The sequence below is a fragment of the Bos taurus genome, chromosome 4 (assembly GCF_002263795.3).
Source record: "Bos taurus isolate L1 Dominette 01449 registration number 42190680 breed Hereford chromosome 4, ARS-UCD2.0, whole genome shotgun sequence".
Classification (NCBI taxonomy): Eukaryota; Metazoa; Chordata; class Mammalia; order Artiodactyla; family Bovidae; genus Bos; species Bos taurus.
This window is the reverse complement of record NC_037331.1, coordinates 118,122,561-118,141,776: the sequence shown is the minus strand read 5'-3', so window position 1 is coordinate 118,141,776 and position 19,216 is coordinate 118,122,561. Positions and strand designations below refer to the sequence as shown.

The 19,216-nt window shown below is 48.4% G+C and overlaps 1 protein-coding gene across 6 annotated transcripts in view; it reads right to left on the bottom strand.

The window, feature by feature from the left end:
* The window catches only part of RNF32 (ring finger protein 32), a 39,470-nt gene that overhangs the window by 7,147 nt on the left and 13,107 nt on the right, over positions 1-19,216 (bottom strand). For 4 of the 6 annotated variants that reach the window (XM_059885598.1, XM_024990691.2, XM_059885600.1 and 1 more), the window contains 4 exon segments: positions 17,930-18,072; positions 13,624-13,656; positions 12,760-12,884; positions 12,519-12,627 (listed from right to left, as the gene is read on the bottom strand). In XM_059885598.1, coding sequence (XP_059741581.1) covers positions 12,519-12,627; positions 12,760-12,884; positions 13,624-13,656; positions 17,930-18,072 — 410 coding nt within the window. 6 annotated transcript variants of the gene reach the window in all.

Below are 19,216 nucleotides of genomic sequence, written 5' to 3'. Positions count from 1 at the left end.
CAACCTAGAGGGGTGGGATGGGGCAGGAGACTGGAGAGAGGTTGAAAAGGGAGGGGATGTGTATACCTATGACTGATTCAAGTTGATGTTTGACAGAAAACAGCAAAATTCAGTGAGGCAATTATCCTTCAATAAAAAATAAATTTTTTTTAAAAACTGGAAAAATGCAGGTTATTTAACCTAAGCTGAAGCACTGTGCCCTCGCCCTGCCGGTTAGCTTTTACAGGTGAGGGGTGAGAGCACAGACGGCCTGGAGGAGCCGGTTGTGGCCCAGCGGGGAGAGGGACCACATTGTTCCTTGACCAGCTGGGCACTCGGCTCAAAAGAAAGGTGGGATGGTGGGCAGACGCCAGCCGGCCCACCGCGCACTCCGCCTCTGACCCCGGCTCCCCTCCTCAGGCCTCCTGGCAGCCTCTCCTCGAGCCTTCCTGCTCGGCTCTGCCCCGGCCGGCCCGCTCCCTCCGCCGGCTCCCCGCCGCGCTTCTCCGGCCAGGCTAGCGCTCTGCCTGGCCGCCCAGAGGGCTCTCTTGGCTCCTTCCGCTGACACTTGTCACCGGCCAGGGCTCCTTCCTTCTTCCTGTGTGTATTTCTTATCTCTTGGCTCCTCCGCTTCACCTTGGGGAGGCCCTTGGCATTCAACAAAAACGTTGCCTTGAAATTTGCAACAGGTGAGGAATGAAGGCCCACATGGCCCGGCCCGCCCCCCGCCCCCCGGGTACACATTCTGCAGGAGTGCCCTGCGGTCTCCTCGTGGGGTTGAGAAGAGGACACTGTCGGTGTGGGAAGATTCTGAACAAACTTCCAGTGCTAAGGCTCAATAAAGCCTCAGTATTTGGCCTGTAACACTGGCTTTAGCTTGTTGATAAACACGTGGAAAAGCCTTCTGTGTGCACTTGCGGCGCAGTTCTAGAAGTGAGCTGGCGTGACTGTCTTCACTCTTGCGCTTCAAGTATTGAAAAGTTAGCAAGAATAATATCCTAAAAAAAGTTAAATTAGCAAATGGGTACTGACTATGCTGTGGCCAGGTCAGGGCCACGTCAGAAGTGTAGCTGTTATTAAATATTTCTTACAGACCAGAGTCCTGCCTGAGCAGCATCCTTCTGCTCCTGTTAAGCCCTCACTGTCACGTGGGTCAGAGGCCTTTAGTGGTTGGAAAGCACACACATGAAGATGATTGGCTTCTAGTTTTCAAACTAGTGGTTAATATTAATTCTACAGAAGCATACAAAGTACATAAAATTTTCCATTAAAAATGAGTATCTTCTATTTCTCTTTCTAAGCCTCACATTTCATATATTTGATAAATTAAGCAGTTACGGATTCAGGTAACTGATACCTAGAGCAATCACTGGTCATTTACAAGTACATCCCCGGGGAAGAGTAAAGAAGACCCGCTCCCAGGAGTGCCCAGGTGAACTCTGCCTGCCCAGGGGCCCCTCTGAGCATCCATCTTGATGTCAGCAATTGCTTACTAATGTGTTGACTTACGGCTGCCCTCAAAAGCAAAGCGAAACGCCTGGAATTTACAGCGTATCAGTGAATCCGTTGATAAGCTTTTACTGGTTTAATGTCCTCCCGTCTTGCTGCTTGGAGCCACTTCAAGTTAGCAACAGAATGTTTGCCATCTCTATGTGATAAAGGAAGTCAAAAGGGCTGAGCAAACGTGAAGACCATTATGCTGTTTGGTGAGATGGAATGAAAAAAAAAAGCTGGAGCACCCTCCCAGGGGCGGGGCTGGGAGCGGCCGTCCCTAAAGTCAACCGCAGCATCTGACAGACCCCTCACCTCGCTTTCTAAACAATGGCCCCGACTTTTAGCTCGGGTGGAGATAATATAATGCATTTGAAAAGTTTTAATTGCCGCAATAAAAGGCCATACCTCAATTATATGACATATGCTAGCAGAACTCCCAGATAAGGATCAAAGGCACTCAAGGACCGACCACTGCATTCTGGGCGACACTCGGGCGTTCTGTACACACTGCGACAGGCGTGAGCGCGGCGGCTCTCGTGACCTCCCCGGGCGGCTTTGATCTGGGCTCAGCCGTCGGCGCGGGAGCGCGCCCGGCCCGCGGGGTCGCCGCGGACTGCAGGCCCTGCGCGCGCGGGCGCCGCGGACGCGGGGTCGCTCCGCACGCTTCCCCGGGGCTCGGGCTCAGCAGGCGACCCCCTGCCGTCCTTAGCGCGGCCCCGCCTGGTGTCTGAGCCACCTCCGGTGTGGCGCAGCTTCACTCCGCCCTGCTCCGTCTCGTCAGGAATGTGCCAGGGGTATTCCAGGCAAGGCAGCTCTGCCAAGACAAAGCCTGGGCTGGGGGAGCGTGACTGTGGAGAGATGACCTCTGCCTTCTGCTAGACTGCTGACACCCAGCAGACGCACCGCAGCTGAGGCGGGAGAAGACCTCATTAATTCCCCTTATTAATCGCCCTGAGACAGAAGGGCGAGCACGCAAGGCCAGGGTTCTTTTACAAGAAAGACGAATTGATTTATAAAAATAGAATGGCCGGAGCTAATCTAATCTCGAGTATTAAAGACATATCCATCTTGGTGAGGTCTTGCAACTTTAAAGGAAAGGAGCACTTCCTCATGTGTGGTGCCTAAAAATATCACAGTCTCACCCCGGCTTTGCCTTTCCTTTCTGTGGATTAGCCTTCTTTTCCCTGAAGGGAACCAGGCCAGTAGTCCCCAGGTATGGCGAGAAGTTTTCACCTATCTGCCAGACAAGGAAAAAAAAAAGGGAATTCAGTGGAGTGGAACTTCTAGAGCTGAACAATTCAGTGTGGTCAGGTACTTCTAGCTTTCCTGCTGTTGAAACAGCCCTTCAGTCTTACCAGATGATTCTGAGGGCCTCCATGAGATGCCTGGGTTTAACTCTTACTTGGCCCAATGGACAGTTTTTGAAAGTTGGTAATGAGTCTGCTGGAGGCGTGGTTTCTCTTTGATCACCAGCAGACTCTGGACAGCAGGAGACCCCTGAGGTACGGAGCTGCAGGGGCTGCGAGGAGAGGGGACCCCGCTGCAGTGCCCCGACTTCACAGGCCCACGGAGGCGGCCGGGCCGAAATGCACCCATCTGTCGGCCTTGGGCGGTGAAGTAGGTCATGCGGTTTCTTCCTTCTAGTTACTGGCAATTTCAGTTTTTTAGACTGAATATAAGATGATTTTACATTTACTCTCGCCAGTGGTCAGTATGGAGATACAGCTTAGAAATGCGGCTTCTGGTTGCACAAGTCACCGCCAGTTTAAAGGACCCCTGGTTCTACAGAGAATGATAAACGTACCATATTCGATACTGTAGCTACTGCCCATTTTGCTCTGTAAACTGTCAGATTTCTGAAATTCAGACACTGGGTCCCTAATGGCGCACTGATCTACAGTTCTGTGCAAGGAGGGTGATGGGGTGAACACGCGGGTGTCAGAAGGCAGAGCCAAAGGCAGGCCCGTGCAGGCGCCTGGCGCTCCTGGAATGTCCCTGTCACAGGGCTGGTCTCCCGCCCGCTGGGGCCTTGATGAACCCCTTGCTTGCCGCGGCTTTGGGGTTTATCTTTTACTGGATCTATCACTAGGGAACCTGCAGACCCCAATGCCTCTGAAGCTGGGCTCTGTTTGGGACACACATCTGGTTCTGAAAAACTGTCAAGATGAAGACAGTGAGAATCCAGGGCCAAGAGTTACACTTTTATTTTAAATCTCTTAACCTGTGATTTCCAGATTTGAAAGGCTCATTATACTGACAAGCTCAAGTTAAAGTATTTTTATAGGCATTTAAAGGAAAACAATCAGCTCAAACTTTTTTTAAAAACTGAAACACATGTTTGTTTCTTGATGAAAATAATAAAATTCTGTTTCCATCATTGCTGTTCAGCCACTCAGTTGTTTCCAACTCTTTGTGACCCCAGGGGCTGCAGCATGCCAGGCTTCCGTGTCCTTCACCATCTCTTGGCGTTTGCTCAAATGCATGTCCATTGAGTCAGTGATGCCATCTAACCAACTTATCCTCTGTTGCCCCCTTCTCTTCCTGCCTTCAGTCTTTCCCAGCATCGGGGTCTTTCCCAGTGAGTCAGCTCTTTATATCATGTAGCCAAAGAATTGGAGCTTCAGCTTCAGCATCAGTCCCTCCAATGAATATTCAGAGTTGAAATCCTTGAGGATTGACTGGTTGGATCTCCTTGCAGTCCAAGGGACTCTCAAGAGTCTCCATCATTAGAAAAATGCCATTGAATTATCTTTAATAGGGTATCCTTTTGAACTGAGATGAAAGTCTTTTTTCTAAAGGCACCTCTGGAAGATGACTTCTTTCTTCACTAACTCAGAGCTCACGGTTGTTTCGTGTCTAACATCTCTCTTATTAGGTTGTTACGGTATTGCACCGAGAGATACTTATTCTATTCACAGGATCGCATCTTTTAAAAAGCACATGAAAATACCCCAACCCCCTGAATAACGTGTATTTCAATCTGTGTATTAATAGAAGCCAATGCTCCGTTGTTACTAAAACTCAGGTAAAGACGATCATTTCACCCCGTTGGCCATCAGCGTGTCCGTGCTTTTCTGCTGAGCAGCTCGGCACGGTGGCGGCCGCTGACCCCTGGCTCCAGCGGCAACGTCAGGAGGGTCTGCTAAGCTCCCAGCGCACACGGGTCGCCACGCTGCCCTGGGCCCTGGGCGGGCACAGCTCAGGGCCTGGTGCGTCATCTGTTGCCTTCTAGTAATTTTATATATTCTCTTGGAAAGTATTTGTGTAATTAATATGGAACTCTTCTGAGGATAAGGTATGAAGTAACGTCTGTTTTTCTCCTTCCCATGAATGCCGAAATTAACCGTTCTTTTCAATAGGTCTTTTTCTTCACTGATCTGCTGTGTCTCCTGACTGTAGATTTAGAATCTCTGGACACCGAGGTGGGTGATTTTCTACTGGTTCTTCACCTGTCTGTCTGTCGTTTCACAAGAATCTCAGTTACCAAAGTTTTATATATATTTTGATATTTAGCAAGGATGTGCTACCTCATTACAACCTTGTTGGGACAGAACTGATGTATACCGTCGTGTGAGTTTCCGGTACAGTGTGATGACTCAATGCACTTACATGTTGGGAAGCAATTACCTCAGGAGGGTGCGTGCACGCTGAGCCGACCCTCAGGAGGGTGCGTGCACGCTGAGCCGACCCTCAGGAGGGTGCGTGCACGCTGAGCCGACCCTCAGGAGGGTGCGTGCACGCGGAGCCGACCCTCAGGAGGGTGCGTGCACGCGGAGCCGACCCTCAGGAGGGTGCGTGCACGCGGAGCCGACCCTTTGGGACCCTGTGGACCGTAGCCCACAGCCATCCCAGGCTCCTCTGTCCAAGGAATGCTCCAGGCGAGAATACTGGACTGTGCTGCTGTGCCCTCCTCCAGGGGGTCGTCTCACTCCAGGGGTCAAACCCGAGTCTCTTAGGTACTGAAGGGTGAGTTAACACCATTTCCTGTCTGTGGTGAGGACATTTCTGATCCACGTTCCTGGCAGCTTTCAAGCATCTGATAGTGTTGCTGACGGCCACCGCCAGGCTGAGCACAGGGCATCTCACAGCCGACGCTGCCCTCCAACTGGCATCTCCCCTTGCCCGCCCCTCTCCCGTGGCCCTGGCCACCACCGTTCTGCTCTGTTTCTGTCAGTTGGACTTTCGCGGGTTTCACACACGAGTGGAATCGCATCATATTTCTCTGATTTACGCCACTTAGCATAATGTCCTCAAGGTTCAAGTGTGTTGGTGCAAATGGTAGCCTTGCTTTCTTTCTCAGGGCTGCCTTCCACCGTAAGTGCACCACGTCTTCCTTGGCCATTCATCTGTTGACACTCAGGCTGCTTCTGGGTCATGGCTGACGTGCATAATGCTGCCATCAACGTGGGAGTGCAGAAGTCCCTCTGAGCTCTTGATTTCTCCCTTAGATGGTCAGATGCGCAGGACTGGAACTACTGGGTGGTAGTCCTGCTTTTACTCAAGCGTTAGTACCTCCCTGCGGTCTCCATGGAGGCCGTACCTATTTACATTCCCACCAGCAGCGCCCAGGTTCCCTTTCCTCCACGTCCTCACCAACATTTGTTCTTTCTCGCCTTTCCATTAGTCATTCTAACAGGCGGGAGGTGGTATCACCCTGGTGTTGATTTGCATTTCCCTGATCATTCCTGAGGCTGAACACCTTTTTCATGCATCTGTTGGCTGTGTGTGTGTCTTTTTCAGAAGAGTGCCTAGGCACCGCCTCTGCCCATTTTAAAAAAACCAGATGGTTGGGTATTTTTGGCTGTTGAGTTGTATGAGTTCTTTATATATTTTGAATACAACCCCCTTATGAGATTTATGATTTGCAGATATTTTCTCCCATTCTTTAGGTTGTCTCTTTTCATTCTGTAGACTGTTTCCAGTGACGTGCAGAAGCTATTTATTTTGATGTAGTTTATTTATTACTTTTTAGTTATTAAGAACATTTAATCAATAAAAACACAAACTGAACACTTTCGGAGAAATCTGGCTTCCATCCCTAACTTCTCTTCTCTCTTCCCTCCTTTCCCCTCAATTAGGTTTTTAATTAAATGCTTTATTTGTGTTGGAGTGTAGCTGATATGACGATGTTGCGCTGGTTTCCGGTGTAGCTGATATGACGATGTTGCGCTGGTTTCCGGTGTAGCTGATATGACGATGTTGCGCTGGTTTCCGGTGTAGCTGATATGACGGTGGTGTAGCTGATATGACGATGTTGCGCTGGTTTCCGGTGTAGCTGATATGACGATGTTGCGCTGGTTTCCGGTGTAGCTGATATGACGATGCTGCGATGGTTTCCGGTGGACCATTTATTTATTTTTGCTTTTGTTGGCTGTGCTTTTGGTGTTGTCTCCAAAAATATCACGGCCAAGATCAGTGCCAAGATTCCCTCTGTGCTTTTTTCTAAGAGTTTTGTGGTTTCAGGCTTTAAGTCTTTCACCCATTCTGGGTTAGTTTTGGTCACATCCTGTCTGGATTAACTACTTCATCCTTATACAATGGTCTTCTCTGTCTGCTGCAGCTTTACCGTCTGTTTTATCTTACAGACGCACAGCTACCCCTGCTCTCTTGGTTTCTACCTGCGTGGAATATCTTTTTCTGTCCCTTCAATGTGAGCCTATTTGCGCCTTTACTGGTAGAGCAAGTCTCTCTGTAGGCAGTTTTGCTTTTTAATGCATCTGCTCATTCTATGCCTTTTGATTGGACAAATTCCTTCATTCATATTGAGAGTCATCACTGCGAGGTAAGGACTTCCGGGCGCCCCCTACTGCCTCCTGTCTGACCCGAGTCCCTGTCTTCCTCTCTTCCTCCCTCCCTGGTCCTTTGTGACTGAAGGTCTTGCGGAGTGGAGCGCTCTCTTGCCTTCTCTCTAACTCAGCGTGTCTATGGCAGGGCTCTGCTGTGTGGCTGCCACGAGGCTTCCATGAAGCATCGCACAGATGCACTGATAACTGAGTGCACACACTCCACCCTTTACTTCCCCCTCGTACGTATGTGATGTCACAATTGACATCTTTTTATAGTACTGACAAATACTATATAATTTCCCTCTTTTATAGTACTGACAAATATATTCACCGAGAAATTACTGTAGCTATGGTTATTTTTAATACTTTGTCCTTTAGCCTTTACAAGGGAGCAGTATCGCACAGTATCACAGTATCACGAGGATTCTGAATTTGACAGTGTGCTCTCTTTCATATGTCCCCATGTTACTGACTGGACTTCCCAAGTGGCGCGGTAGTAAAGAATACCCCTGCCAATGCAGGAGACACAAGAGGCAAGGGTTCACTCTCTGAGTCAGAAAGATTGCCCAGAGTAGGAAAGGGCAGCCTGCTCCAGTATTCTGGCCTGGGCAAGCCCATGGACAGGGGAGCCTGGTGGCTGCAGTCCACGGGCCACAGAGTCCTTCCTGAAATCAGCATTCAGCCTGAAAAACTCAAGGTTCTCAGGAGGCGGGTCTAGAGATGAAGACCCCCAGCTGCCATCTGTTTGGGGCAGGCTTTGCTGCCTGTCCTTCATTTCTGAAGGACATCTTTGCTAGCAGAGGATTCTTGCTTGGCAGTTTTTTTTTCTTTTTAGCACCTTGAATATATCGCCTTCTGGCCTGTGAGTCTGATGAGACCCACCGATAGCTTGTGGGCATTTTCTTAAGTTAGTTATAAGCTTATTTTCTCTTGCTGCTTTTAAGATGCTGCCTTTGATTTCTGACAGTTATTATAATGTGTCTAGGAGAACGTCCCTTTAAATTGCATTTGTTTGGTGACCTATGAGGTTTACCGACTTGGATGTCTAAGTCTCTCCCCCATCTGGGAAGTTCTCGGCCACTGTTTCTTTGTATACTATCTGCCTCCTCGCCCTCTCTTCTTCTGGGCTCTAGTAATTTACACACTGATCCTTCTAACGTACTCCAAGGATCACACATGCTTTCGTCACTCTTTCTCTTTGTTCTCCCCTTACTGAATAATTTCAGAACTTCTGTCTTCTAACTCACACTCTTCTGTTTGAAACATTCTGTTTAGGCCTTCTATTAAAGTTTTTTTTTTTTTTTTTTTTTAAATTTCATTCATTGTATACTTCCGCTCCAGAATTTTCTTGGTTCTTTTTAATTTTTCTATCACTCTGTTAAATTTCTCACTTTGTTTCCATGTTGTGTTCCTGAGATTGTCGAATGGTTTTTCTGTGTTTATGGTAGCTCACTGAGCTTCCTCAAGACGTCTGAGTTCTCTTCCATGTAAACCCTGGATCCCCACGTCTTTGGAGTCAGTCATCGGGAGGGTCACTGAGCTCCTTTGGCGCTGTCACAGTTGCTTGGTTTTCGCGTTCCTTTCATGTTTACTGTTGACCCAGGATCCAGTCAAAGACTTTTCATGACATTTAAATGTTATATCTCTCAAGTATCTTTGTTCAAGAACATTCCTCTTTTTTTCTTTATGACATGTTCTGTTGAAGTCAGCTGTTTCACAGAGTATTTCTCATTTCGGGTCCACCTGCTTACAGGGGCCCCTGTGGCTGGGCTCAGGTGTGTAAGTGCAAAGGCGCAGCTCTGTCCCAGCCCTCCACACGCACACGAGGGGCTCAGGGTCAATCTGCCCAGTGACTGGCATCGTGGGCCCTGGGCTTATAAGAGGATTACTGCACGTTTCCAGTGTTTGCACTTCTCCTCCTGATAGATTCTGACTCATCTCTGGGGTGGTTCCTTTGAGACTGTGTGTGAAAAATGCAGTTCCCCAACAATCTTCCACCCAGCAGCTCACAGTAATTTACTGATATGGTTCTCAGACTGTTATCTGTGTACATCCGTGTAGTCTGGGTGTATCCATAGACTCCTGGGTGATATGAAACTCAGTGACTCAGTTTAATCATCTCTCAGATTCCACACAAGCATGCTGGCACTTAATGTTGTATATTAACATTTCCTAGATCATCCCTAGGAAAAGGTGACTCTTCATTGGAAAAGTCCCTGATTCTGAGAAAGACTGAAGGCGGGAGGAGAAGGGGTCGATACAAGATGCGATGGTTGGATGGCATCACTGACTCCATGGACATGAGTCTGAGCAGGCTCCGGGAGATGGTGATGGACAGGGAGGCCTGGCGTCCTGTAGTCCATGGGGTCACAAAGAGTCAGACACGATTGTGACTGAACAAGATCATACTTATAGCTCAACAAGTGAGTCCATCAAGTTGGAAGAGGAAGGAAAAGTCATCAAATCACAAGAGTCATTCAATAAATGATAAGAAGTGGTCTGTATCATAAAGGACGGTCTCTGGGCTCCACCTAGGAAGGCATTTAAGTATCCAAGGCCCCCAGGAGCCACCAGGAGCAGGGACAGGAGTGTATACTTCTGCCAATCTGCTACCTGATGTAAATTCAGTCTTCAGTTATTGAAAATGAGGTTTGGGTTTACAGATGTCTATTGTTCATGGCCAAATGGGATTAGTGGGCTGGGGTGAGGTGTGAAAATATTGTGGAGAAGATCTAGGAAACTAGCAGAGAGAGCCGGGGATTCTAGATTTCATAAATTTAAAGAGGCAATTATGCCTATTTGTGCGACAAAGTAGGAGTATAACTTCACTAAGTTACAACGCTTCTGGCGAAGAGTGACATGAAGTATGGGGGGTGTGCAGCCAGCTGAGCCGCTCGACTCTGCTCCGTGTGAATGCAATGGGTGGTCTATGCTTTCCAAAGTTATCTTAAACTGATGCATGAAAATAAAAAAATTATACACAGAAGGTAAAATGACTATTGAGTCTGTCATTAAATTTTTCCAAGTGGAAATGATAATTTCTGATTTGAGAGCCCACATATATTTATGTAATAATTATATATAATAATTATTATTATATCTTATAAATTATTAAGAGGAGCACAGAGAATAAGCCTCACTGTCAGACTAAGAATGCAGAAAAGCATGGAAGGGACATAAGAGGAAGAGGAAAACCAACATGGTAGACGGTCGCTTACTGGCTCAGAATGAACCACAACACGCGGGGTCGCCGTCTCCGGTGGAGGTGAGACAGCGGCCCCATCCAGGCTGGGGGTGGTGAGCACAGGGGCTCCGTGCGGGGAAGGGCCAAGGCTCCCTGGAGAGGACGGAAGACTCGGTGGAGCTGGGAGCTACTCAGGAGGTGAGCCTGGTGCTCCCTGAGCCATTCGGGGGAGAGGCTCACTGTCCAGGAAACAGTGAGGGCGGCACATGTCCTTTCTATCAAGTCCCTTATCCGGGGTTTTAGCGGATCTGCTGCTTCTTCTGTAAAATGGGGACGCCTGCGAAAGGCCCAGGCGGCAGGGAACTCGGAGGTTTTTCACTGGGGTGCCTGCAGCCGCCCAGGCCGCGCCCCTGCCGCAGACATCCTCCGCGCCTGTCCTGCGGGGTGAGCCCCAGATTCCCCGTCCACGGCCGCCTCCTCCCTGTTTCTGCCCCCCTCCAGCGGCCATCCCGCCCGCCAGGGAAGGGGGCTGCCCCGGGGCAGCTCCAGCCCGCCGCGCTGGGCCACAGAAGGGGCTCACTCCACCCGCGTCAACCTCTGAGTCATCAAGAGACTCGGTATTTTAACGTCGCTTGCTCACATGCTGCCTTTACTGGTGTCCTACTCCTGAGCGCAAATCAGGTACACTTTCTCGATTAAGTCTGAGGCATGGTGATTTCACATGGGCCATGATTCTGATTTTCTTTTGTGCATACTGACAGCTACCTTGCTTGGAACCGTTACCTAGCAACCAGAAAGGGCATTAGAAAAATCTGCTATGATCGCTGCTTTGTGGTCAAGCTAAATCCACCTACTTTCAGGGACACTGAAGAAGCCTCCCACCCTGGGCACGCAGAAGGATGGTGGGGTCGTGAGACATCACGACCACACTGACATCAGCCCCGCAGCCTGAGGTCGGGCAGGAGGTCGGCCGACGGCCCACGGTGACCCCTCCCCAGCGCATGGGGCTCAGTCCTTAGGCTCTGGATACAAGGAATCACACAGCCGGAGAGAGGGCACCCCTTGCACGGCGAAGGGTAACTTCCTATCGCTCATTATCCCACGTGGGAGTGCAGGCTAGAAGACAGATGCGTTTAGAAAGGATGGAAATAAACGGGAGTGGTGCTTCCGCAGACAACGGGCATAGGACAGTGTGACTGCCGCTTTGCCCCCGTGAGTCCAGGTGACGCCGTCACAACGCCATCCCCTCTGCAGGGTGCGCCTACAAAATACGGAATCGCACTAAAGCCGCGCACAGACCGACCTGAACGACATAGTAACGTTTACAGTAAACGCGGTCTCCGGTGCCCGCTGTGGGCTAGGCCCTCCGTTCTGTGGGGGAGACAACGGCCCTCGCAGCACAGACGGGGCCCCAGGCAGGAGCCGGGGTGTCGCCCGAGGCCGCAGAGCTGGGGTGCAGGTCGGGGCTGGCCCCTCCTCTGCGCCTGGCCTTTCTGTATGAGGCGCGTAAGGGGAAGTTGTTAAACAGACCAAAATATATATGCACACACACAGGTAAAAGCTGGTTAAAGGAAAAGGTAGAAACTGCAGTTACTTATTTCTAAAACTCTCTCCCACTTTGGTGACGCCAGGAGGCCCTTCCGTTGCTCAGGAGGAGGTGTGAAACCTTGAGCAGGCTCCCTTTCTTTTCTCTGAAGAGATGAGTTTATCTAAATCGCTGTCATAAGGTGGACACACAAAAGCTTGCTCTGAATTTCACCTTATCCAATTTTACAAGTTCTATGTAAGGAAAGTTCTATGTAAGGAGAAGGAAATGGCAACCCACTCCAGGACTCTTGCCTGGAGAATCCCATGGACGTAGGAGCCTGGTGGGTTACAGTCCCTGGGGTCGCAGAGTCGGACACGACTGAGCGACTTCTCTTTCATGAGGTGACTAGAAAAGGGAATCTGAAAGTATTTACCGTTGGGGTTTGAAAGCCAGTTTAAGGGGCCAGCATTCCACCGTTTGAAAGAGCCTAAACCTGAAGCCTGGCTCAGGGTGTCACGCCCCGCAGGCACGTCAGGGTCACACCCACCTTGGTTTCAAAGAACTTCCTTCTCAGCTTGGCATCTGCAGGTGGCACCGTCCGCCGCAGGTCCCGGTACCACCTCCTGACCACGTGTCCGCGCCAGGACGCCTGGATCCTAGGGCACAAGGCGCTGTCAGCCCGGGACAGCCCCAGCGGAGGGAAGACCCACACCCCGCAGTCCCCAGAGCGCGCCCGGGCTGGCCTGCCCCTTGCGGGCGGGCACACATCTCGGGCTCGGGCTGCTCACCTGGTCGCACACTTGATTCTGAAGAGTCGGGCCCCATCGCGGATCACCCGCGTTTGGTACTGGTTCTTTCTACAGAGAGGACAGGTTTTTTTATTTGTGAACTTTTCAAAAGCCTGAAGGCAAGCCTGAAGGAAAACATTTCACTTGAAATTTCATGAGTAATTACGTAGAAACAACACGTTTTACTTCTCAGGTAATTATAGTCTTCTTTTCTCGCATAATTATGAGACTTGGCCCAATTTAGATTATGAAGGGAAGAAGTTTCATCAGATGTTAACACCTTCCTCATGAAAAACGATATTTTACAAGAATGTACATGCAGGCACATCAAACACTTCTGAGAAGCCCTGTGTGAAGGTGGATGTCCCTGCGTTCAGGCGACCGGGCAGTGAACTCGGAGGGAGCGGGGCTCGCCCACGCCGGTGGACGTCACTAACCACACTCTCTCGTGGGGACATGTGCAGCTCTAACGCCACGGAGAAGTCACAATTTCCAAAACAGGATGAGCCCTACTCTAAAACCATATTTCTAGCCGTCAGTGGTGACTATGGATAAAATAAGTGGCTCTTTTCAGGAGCCGGGAAGTGAGAGAGGGCTTCCCTGGTGGCTCAGTGGTAAAGAATCTGCCTGCCAATGCAGGTTCACTCCCTGGGTGGGGAAGATCCCCTGGAGGAGGAAAAGGCAACCCTCTCCAGTATCCTTGTCTGGGAAATCCCATGGACAGAGGAGCCTGGTGGGCCACAGTCCGTGGGGTCGCCCAGAGTGGGACAGGGGTGAGGGACCAAACACCCAGGTGAGAGGCAGCCCTGCCCTCTGAGCTCGGAGGGTGCCGTGTTCCCTGGGGGCGCGGAGGGGGCTCCTCACCCTGTGGAACACGTGTGAGCAGGAGAGCAGCACCTGTTCAGAGAAGACAAAGGAGGTTTGAAGCTTAAATTAGTTTAAAGGAGAAGCAGCATAAATGCATTAATTAAAAGAAAAGTTCTGACTCTTTGAAAGGTAAGCTGTGTTGCTTCTTTGAAAAAGTTAAGAAGCAGATTAACAACCTTGATATTTACAATATTCAGAGTTAAAGTTTAGCATGGCACAGGTATATAATCTCCACAAGAGAAACTTAACAACAATCTGAAACATCAAACGAACAGAATATTGCTACAGAATAAGTGTATATTTAAAAATGAGATGATTATAAAAGAGAAGTATTTCTGGGCAGATCCTAAGAAAGAGCACAGCTGGCAGGGACCCAGGCTGGGGGCAGGGTGCAGAGGACAGAAAGCAAACACCTTTTCATAGGACTCTGTTCAACTCAACTGCTATCTCAAATTTAATGAGCACTAAATCCCAGAGACACATGAATTACTTTTTCTCCTTTAAATGCAGGGCAAGGGTGGCCGCCAGAAAATTCCACCTTTCCGTGGCCCACATTCCCACTGAATAATGGTATCCCGTTGTTGGTTAGTCGCTTAGTCGTGCCCGACTCTTTGTGACCCCATGAACTGCAGCACGCCAGGCTCCCCTGTCCCTCACTGTCTCCCAGAGTTTGCTCAGACTCATGTCCATTGAGTCGGTGATGCTATAATATTCTGGGTTGAGATGTTATGTCCAGACTGTCTAAAGATATTCTGGGCTGGAACAAAGGAGCTTAGACTGAATGAAGAGAAAGGCCGTTGGTTCTTCCAGAAGGAAGGACCAGGGAAGGGTGAGACCAGGCCAGCCAGCATGCAGCCCACTCCCCTGCTCCGCGTTCCTGAAGTCTCTCTGAGGGAGCTGGGCTGGAGGGGGTGCAGCAGATAAACGTCGCCAGGAGTGCATGTTCCAAGGCATGGGAGGCACGGGGGCCCATGCCTTCCCTGGGTCACCCGGCCTGAGGGAACCTCCCAGTTTTAATGCATCATCCCCTCAGCCCACCAGCACCCCTTTATTCAGTCTGTACTTCTCTTCTTAATGGGAAGAATGGAAGAAATATCAAAATAAATACAACTCAGAAAGTTCTAAAACCGATCCTTGAAACTTACTGCCACCAAGAAGCCTAAATTGCAAAAACTCATTAACGTGGGTCCTTTTAAATTATAATCGTTTAAGCCTGCTTCTTGGAAGAAAAGCTATGACAAACCTAGACAGCATATTAAAAAGCAGAAACATTGCCGACAAAGGTCCACCTAGTCTTGCTCAAAATTCTCCAAGCCAGGCTTCAGCAGTACGTGAACCGTGAACTTCCAGATGTTCAAGCTGGATTTGGAAAAGGCAGAGGAACCAGAGATCAAATTGCCAACATCCGCTTGGATCATCGAAAAAGCAAGAGAGTTCCAGAAAAAAAATCTACTTCTGCTTTATTGATTATGCCAAAGCATTTGACTGTGTGGATCACAACAAACTGTGGACAATTCTTCAAGAGATGGGAATTCCAGACCACCTTACCTGCCTCCTGAGAAACCTGTATGCAGGTCAGGAAGCAACAGTTAGAACTGGACATGGAACAACAGACTGGTTCCAAATAGGAAAAGGAGTACATTAAGGCTGTATATTGTCACTCTGCTTATTTAACTTATATGCAGAGTACATCATACAAAATGCTGGGCTGGATGAAGCACAGCTGGAATCAAGATTGTGGGGAAAAATATCAATAACCTCAGATATGCAGATGACACGACTCTTACGGCAGAAAGTGAAGAAGAACTAAAGAGCCCCTTGATGAAAGTGAAAGAGGAGAGTGAAAAAGTTGGCTTAAAACTCAACGTTCAAAAAACTAAGATCATGGCATCCAGTCCCATCACTTCATGGCAAATAGGTGGGGAAACAGTGGAAACAGTGAGAGTGTATTTGGGGGGCTCCAAAATCACTGCAGATGGTGACTGCAGCCATGAAATTAAAAGACGCTTACTCCTTAAAGATTAAAAAGCTAATTAAAGATTAAAAGAAAATCTATGACTAATTTATATAGCATATTAAAAAGTAGAGACCTTACTTTGCTGACAAAGGTCTGTCTAGTCAAAGCTATGGTTTTCCCAGTAGTCATGTATGGATGTGAGAATTGGACTGTAAAGAAAGCTGAGCGCTGAAGAATTGATGCTTTTGAGAACTGTGGTGTTGAGAAGAATCTTGAGAGTCCCTTGGACTGCAAGGAGATCCAACCTGTCAATCCTAAAGGAAATCAGTCGTGAATATTCGTTGGAAGGACTGATGCTGAAAGTCAAACTCCAATCCTTTGGCCACTTCATGTGGAGAGCTGACTCATTGGAAAAGACCCTGGTGCTGGGAAAGACTGAAGGCAGGAGGAGAAGGGGATGACAGAGGGTGAGATGGTTGGATGGCATCACCAATTCGATGGACATGAGTCTGAGCAAGCTCTGGGAGATGGTGAAGGGCAGGGAAGCCTGGCATGCTGCAGTCCATGGGGTCGCAGAGTCGGACATGACTGAGCAACTGAACTGAACTGAACTCTGTATATTTAAAGTATACTATTAAACGTTCATGAATAGTTGTTATTGGCAAGTGTTCTCTGAGATAAGAAAACTGAATGACTCAATGGTGGTAAACACACTGACAGTGTCCTCGAAGTCAGGGTTGGATCCCAGCCCTGCTGAGCTCATGTCCTGAGGCAGCGTGCTGTGGATCACGGGGAGTGTTTATTTCCTCATCGGTTAGGGGATATAACGCCCACCTCAGAGACACATGAGTTGAAATGATCAAACGTTGGGAAAATGCTGACTAAGGAAAAACTGGGCTTCCCAGTTGGCTCAGTGGTAAAGAATCTGCTTGCCAATACAAGAGACTGGGATTCAGTCCCTGGGTGGGGAAGATCCTACCCAGGGAGAAGGAAATAGCAACCCACTCCGGTATTCTTGCCTGGAGAATCCCATGAACAGAGGAGCCTGGTGGGCTACAGTCTACGGGGTTGCAAAGAGTCAGACATGCCTGAGTGAGTAAACACCACCAAAGGAGAGCTAAACCTGAGAACCATGACTAGAAACACGAGAGACACGTGTCTGTATCTATAATCAAAACTGTTACAGTGAGAAGTTTATAAAAAGCAGAATGGGAGAAACGCTGGGTGTGTGACACCCTGCTCCCCCTTCAGATATTCAGCTGCAAGCCTCCCTTCCTCACATCACCATCGGACCAAATGTCTGTGCTGCAGACACTTGGAAGAGGTTGTTGGGGCCAGAAAGACTCCTCGCGGCTCTTTCACTAAAGGCTAAATCGTCCCAGAGCTACTTCCGCACTTTAAGGACCACAATCATTCTGAAATACCCAACCTTCATGTACCTAAGAGATTAGGTCTTGATAGAGAACTAGAACATAATAAGTATGTTTAAAATAATGTGTGAGTTCAAATTAGTAAAGAACAAAAGTTTATGACTGTGAACTAACTCATTAACCATAAAAACTTATTAAAACAAATGAAGTTTGAGAGTTCATGTGCCAGGTTGGTAGATGAAGCCTGGGATTCCTAGGCTGTGAATTCTAAGCCTCCTTTTAAATATATTTACTGTATTTTTTTTTTAAAGCAAAGTTCCTAGTGCTTCTGTGTAGGAAGCATAATGATACACATGAGAGAAATTACTCAGGGTGGTCATTTGCTAAAAACAAACAAAAAAAGATTCTAGGAATAGCAGAGCCCCTTAACTTCCATGAGATTGAAGTTTAATTAGTCAAAGTATGTATAGGAAAAAAAAAAAACCTATGACACAGACCGATTGTATATTAGCTATATTATCATCAGTCTTAACTATGGTAAACTTTCATAACAAAAATCGTTATAAGATTTTACTTAAAACCCTCCCACAGATTCTTTGGAGATATTAGACCTCGGTTTTCCTTTTAGGATTTCATTTCTCAACACAACATAAATGATCCCCACTCTTCTGCTCTGTGCACCTTGCCAGCTGGGTTTCCCCACCCCTGCTGGGCACAGTCGGTGGAGTGGGAACAGTCTTGTACAAATTCTGTACTTGAGAATTAAGAGCAATCAGTAAATAAGACTGTTCAGTGAGGGTGTTTAGCTCTTTCTCATATACAAACTTAACTAATGGAAAAGAAAATGTTGAGTCTTTGAGGGTCAAGCGGGAGGAAGAGACTGAAGAAAGAAGGTGGACCCTCTTAATCCCCAGTTCAGAGTCCAGTCACCGGAGAATGCCCGCAGGCTTGCTTATCTAAGGCTCACGTCAAACACCTGCGGGTGAAGTCCAAACTCCTCTTTGCATATCGGGCACGGCTGCATGGAGTCCCCCTGCTCAACGGACCTCTGCTTCACTCTGTCCCATTCATCCGCCGACAGTGGCAACGCGGGAGGGTCAAAGAGGCCCAACTTCTGTGCTGAAATGCAAATAAGAGGGAATGTGAGTCCAGTATATTTTAGAGGGTGGTAACTCATGCAGCATTTTAATGACATTATTTTGCAAATATTAAGGCAAGACATTCACATTACTTACTTCATTCCACCGTATTTAGAATGCTGCTTTTATACGGGTGAACAGAAGTCAAGGAGAATAATTTGGTGTTGTTCAGTCGCTCAGTCGTGTCCAATTCTTTGCAGCCCCATCGACTGCAGCACGCCAGGCTGCCCTGTGCTTCACCAACTCCCGGAGCTTGCTCAAACTCAAGTCCATCGAGTTCGTGATGCCATCCAACCATCTCATCCTCTGTCGTCCACTTCTCCTCCTGCCTTCAATCTTTCCCAGCATCAGGGTCTTTTCCAATGAGTCAGCTCTTTGCATCAAGTGGCCAAAGTATTGGAGCTTCAGCTTCGGCATCAGTTCTTCCAGTGAATATTCTGGGTTGATTTTCTTTAGGATTGACTGGTTTGATCTCCTTGCTGTCCAAGGGACTCTCAAGGTGAATAATATCTTATATTTATGTTGTTTTTATTTACAAAAAATTCCCCATATCTATTTCATTTTCACAATGATTCTATAAAGCAGGCCGGGCTGATATCCTATTTTACGAATTTTTCATAGGTGTTGGCCAAAGGTCTCCTCATTTCTCAGCTAACTTCTCTTTCAGCTTTCGGCATTGCCTTCCTCCAATTTTGCTTGTTTCTGCTGCCAGTGACCTTTGTAAAATAAGTATCAACCCAGTTCTTCCCTTGCTAAAAATTTATGACGTACAGTTACCCGTTAGAATCAGTCCTTGTCTCAGCCACGTTTGAGGATCCTCTGCGTGTCTACCCTGGAGCAGGCCCAGAGCATCTGTTCCAGTGGAAGCACTCACTCTGGAGAAGGAACCACGAGGAGCTCGGGAGAGTGGTGGTGGGGGCGTCAGCACAGCTTCCGCCCTCCCCACCGTGGCCCCAGGCCACTGAGTGGACACAGCATCAACCCACAGGGCTGCCTTCAGGGATGGAGAGTGAAGTGCTAGGTCTGCGGAACAAGAATGGGAGGCCTTGACAGGCCCGCTCAGAGTACGAGAAAGAGCTCTCGAAGACAGAAACGTTTTAGTGTCCAATGGAAATACCAGAGTC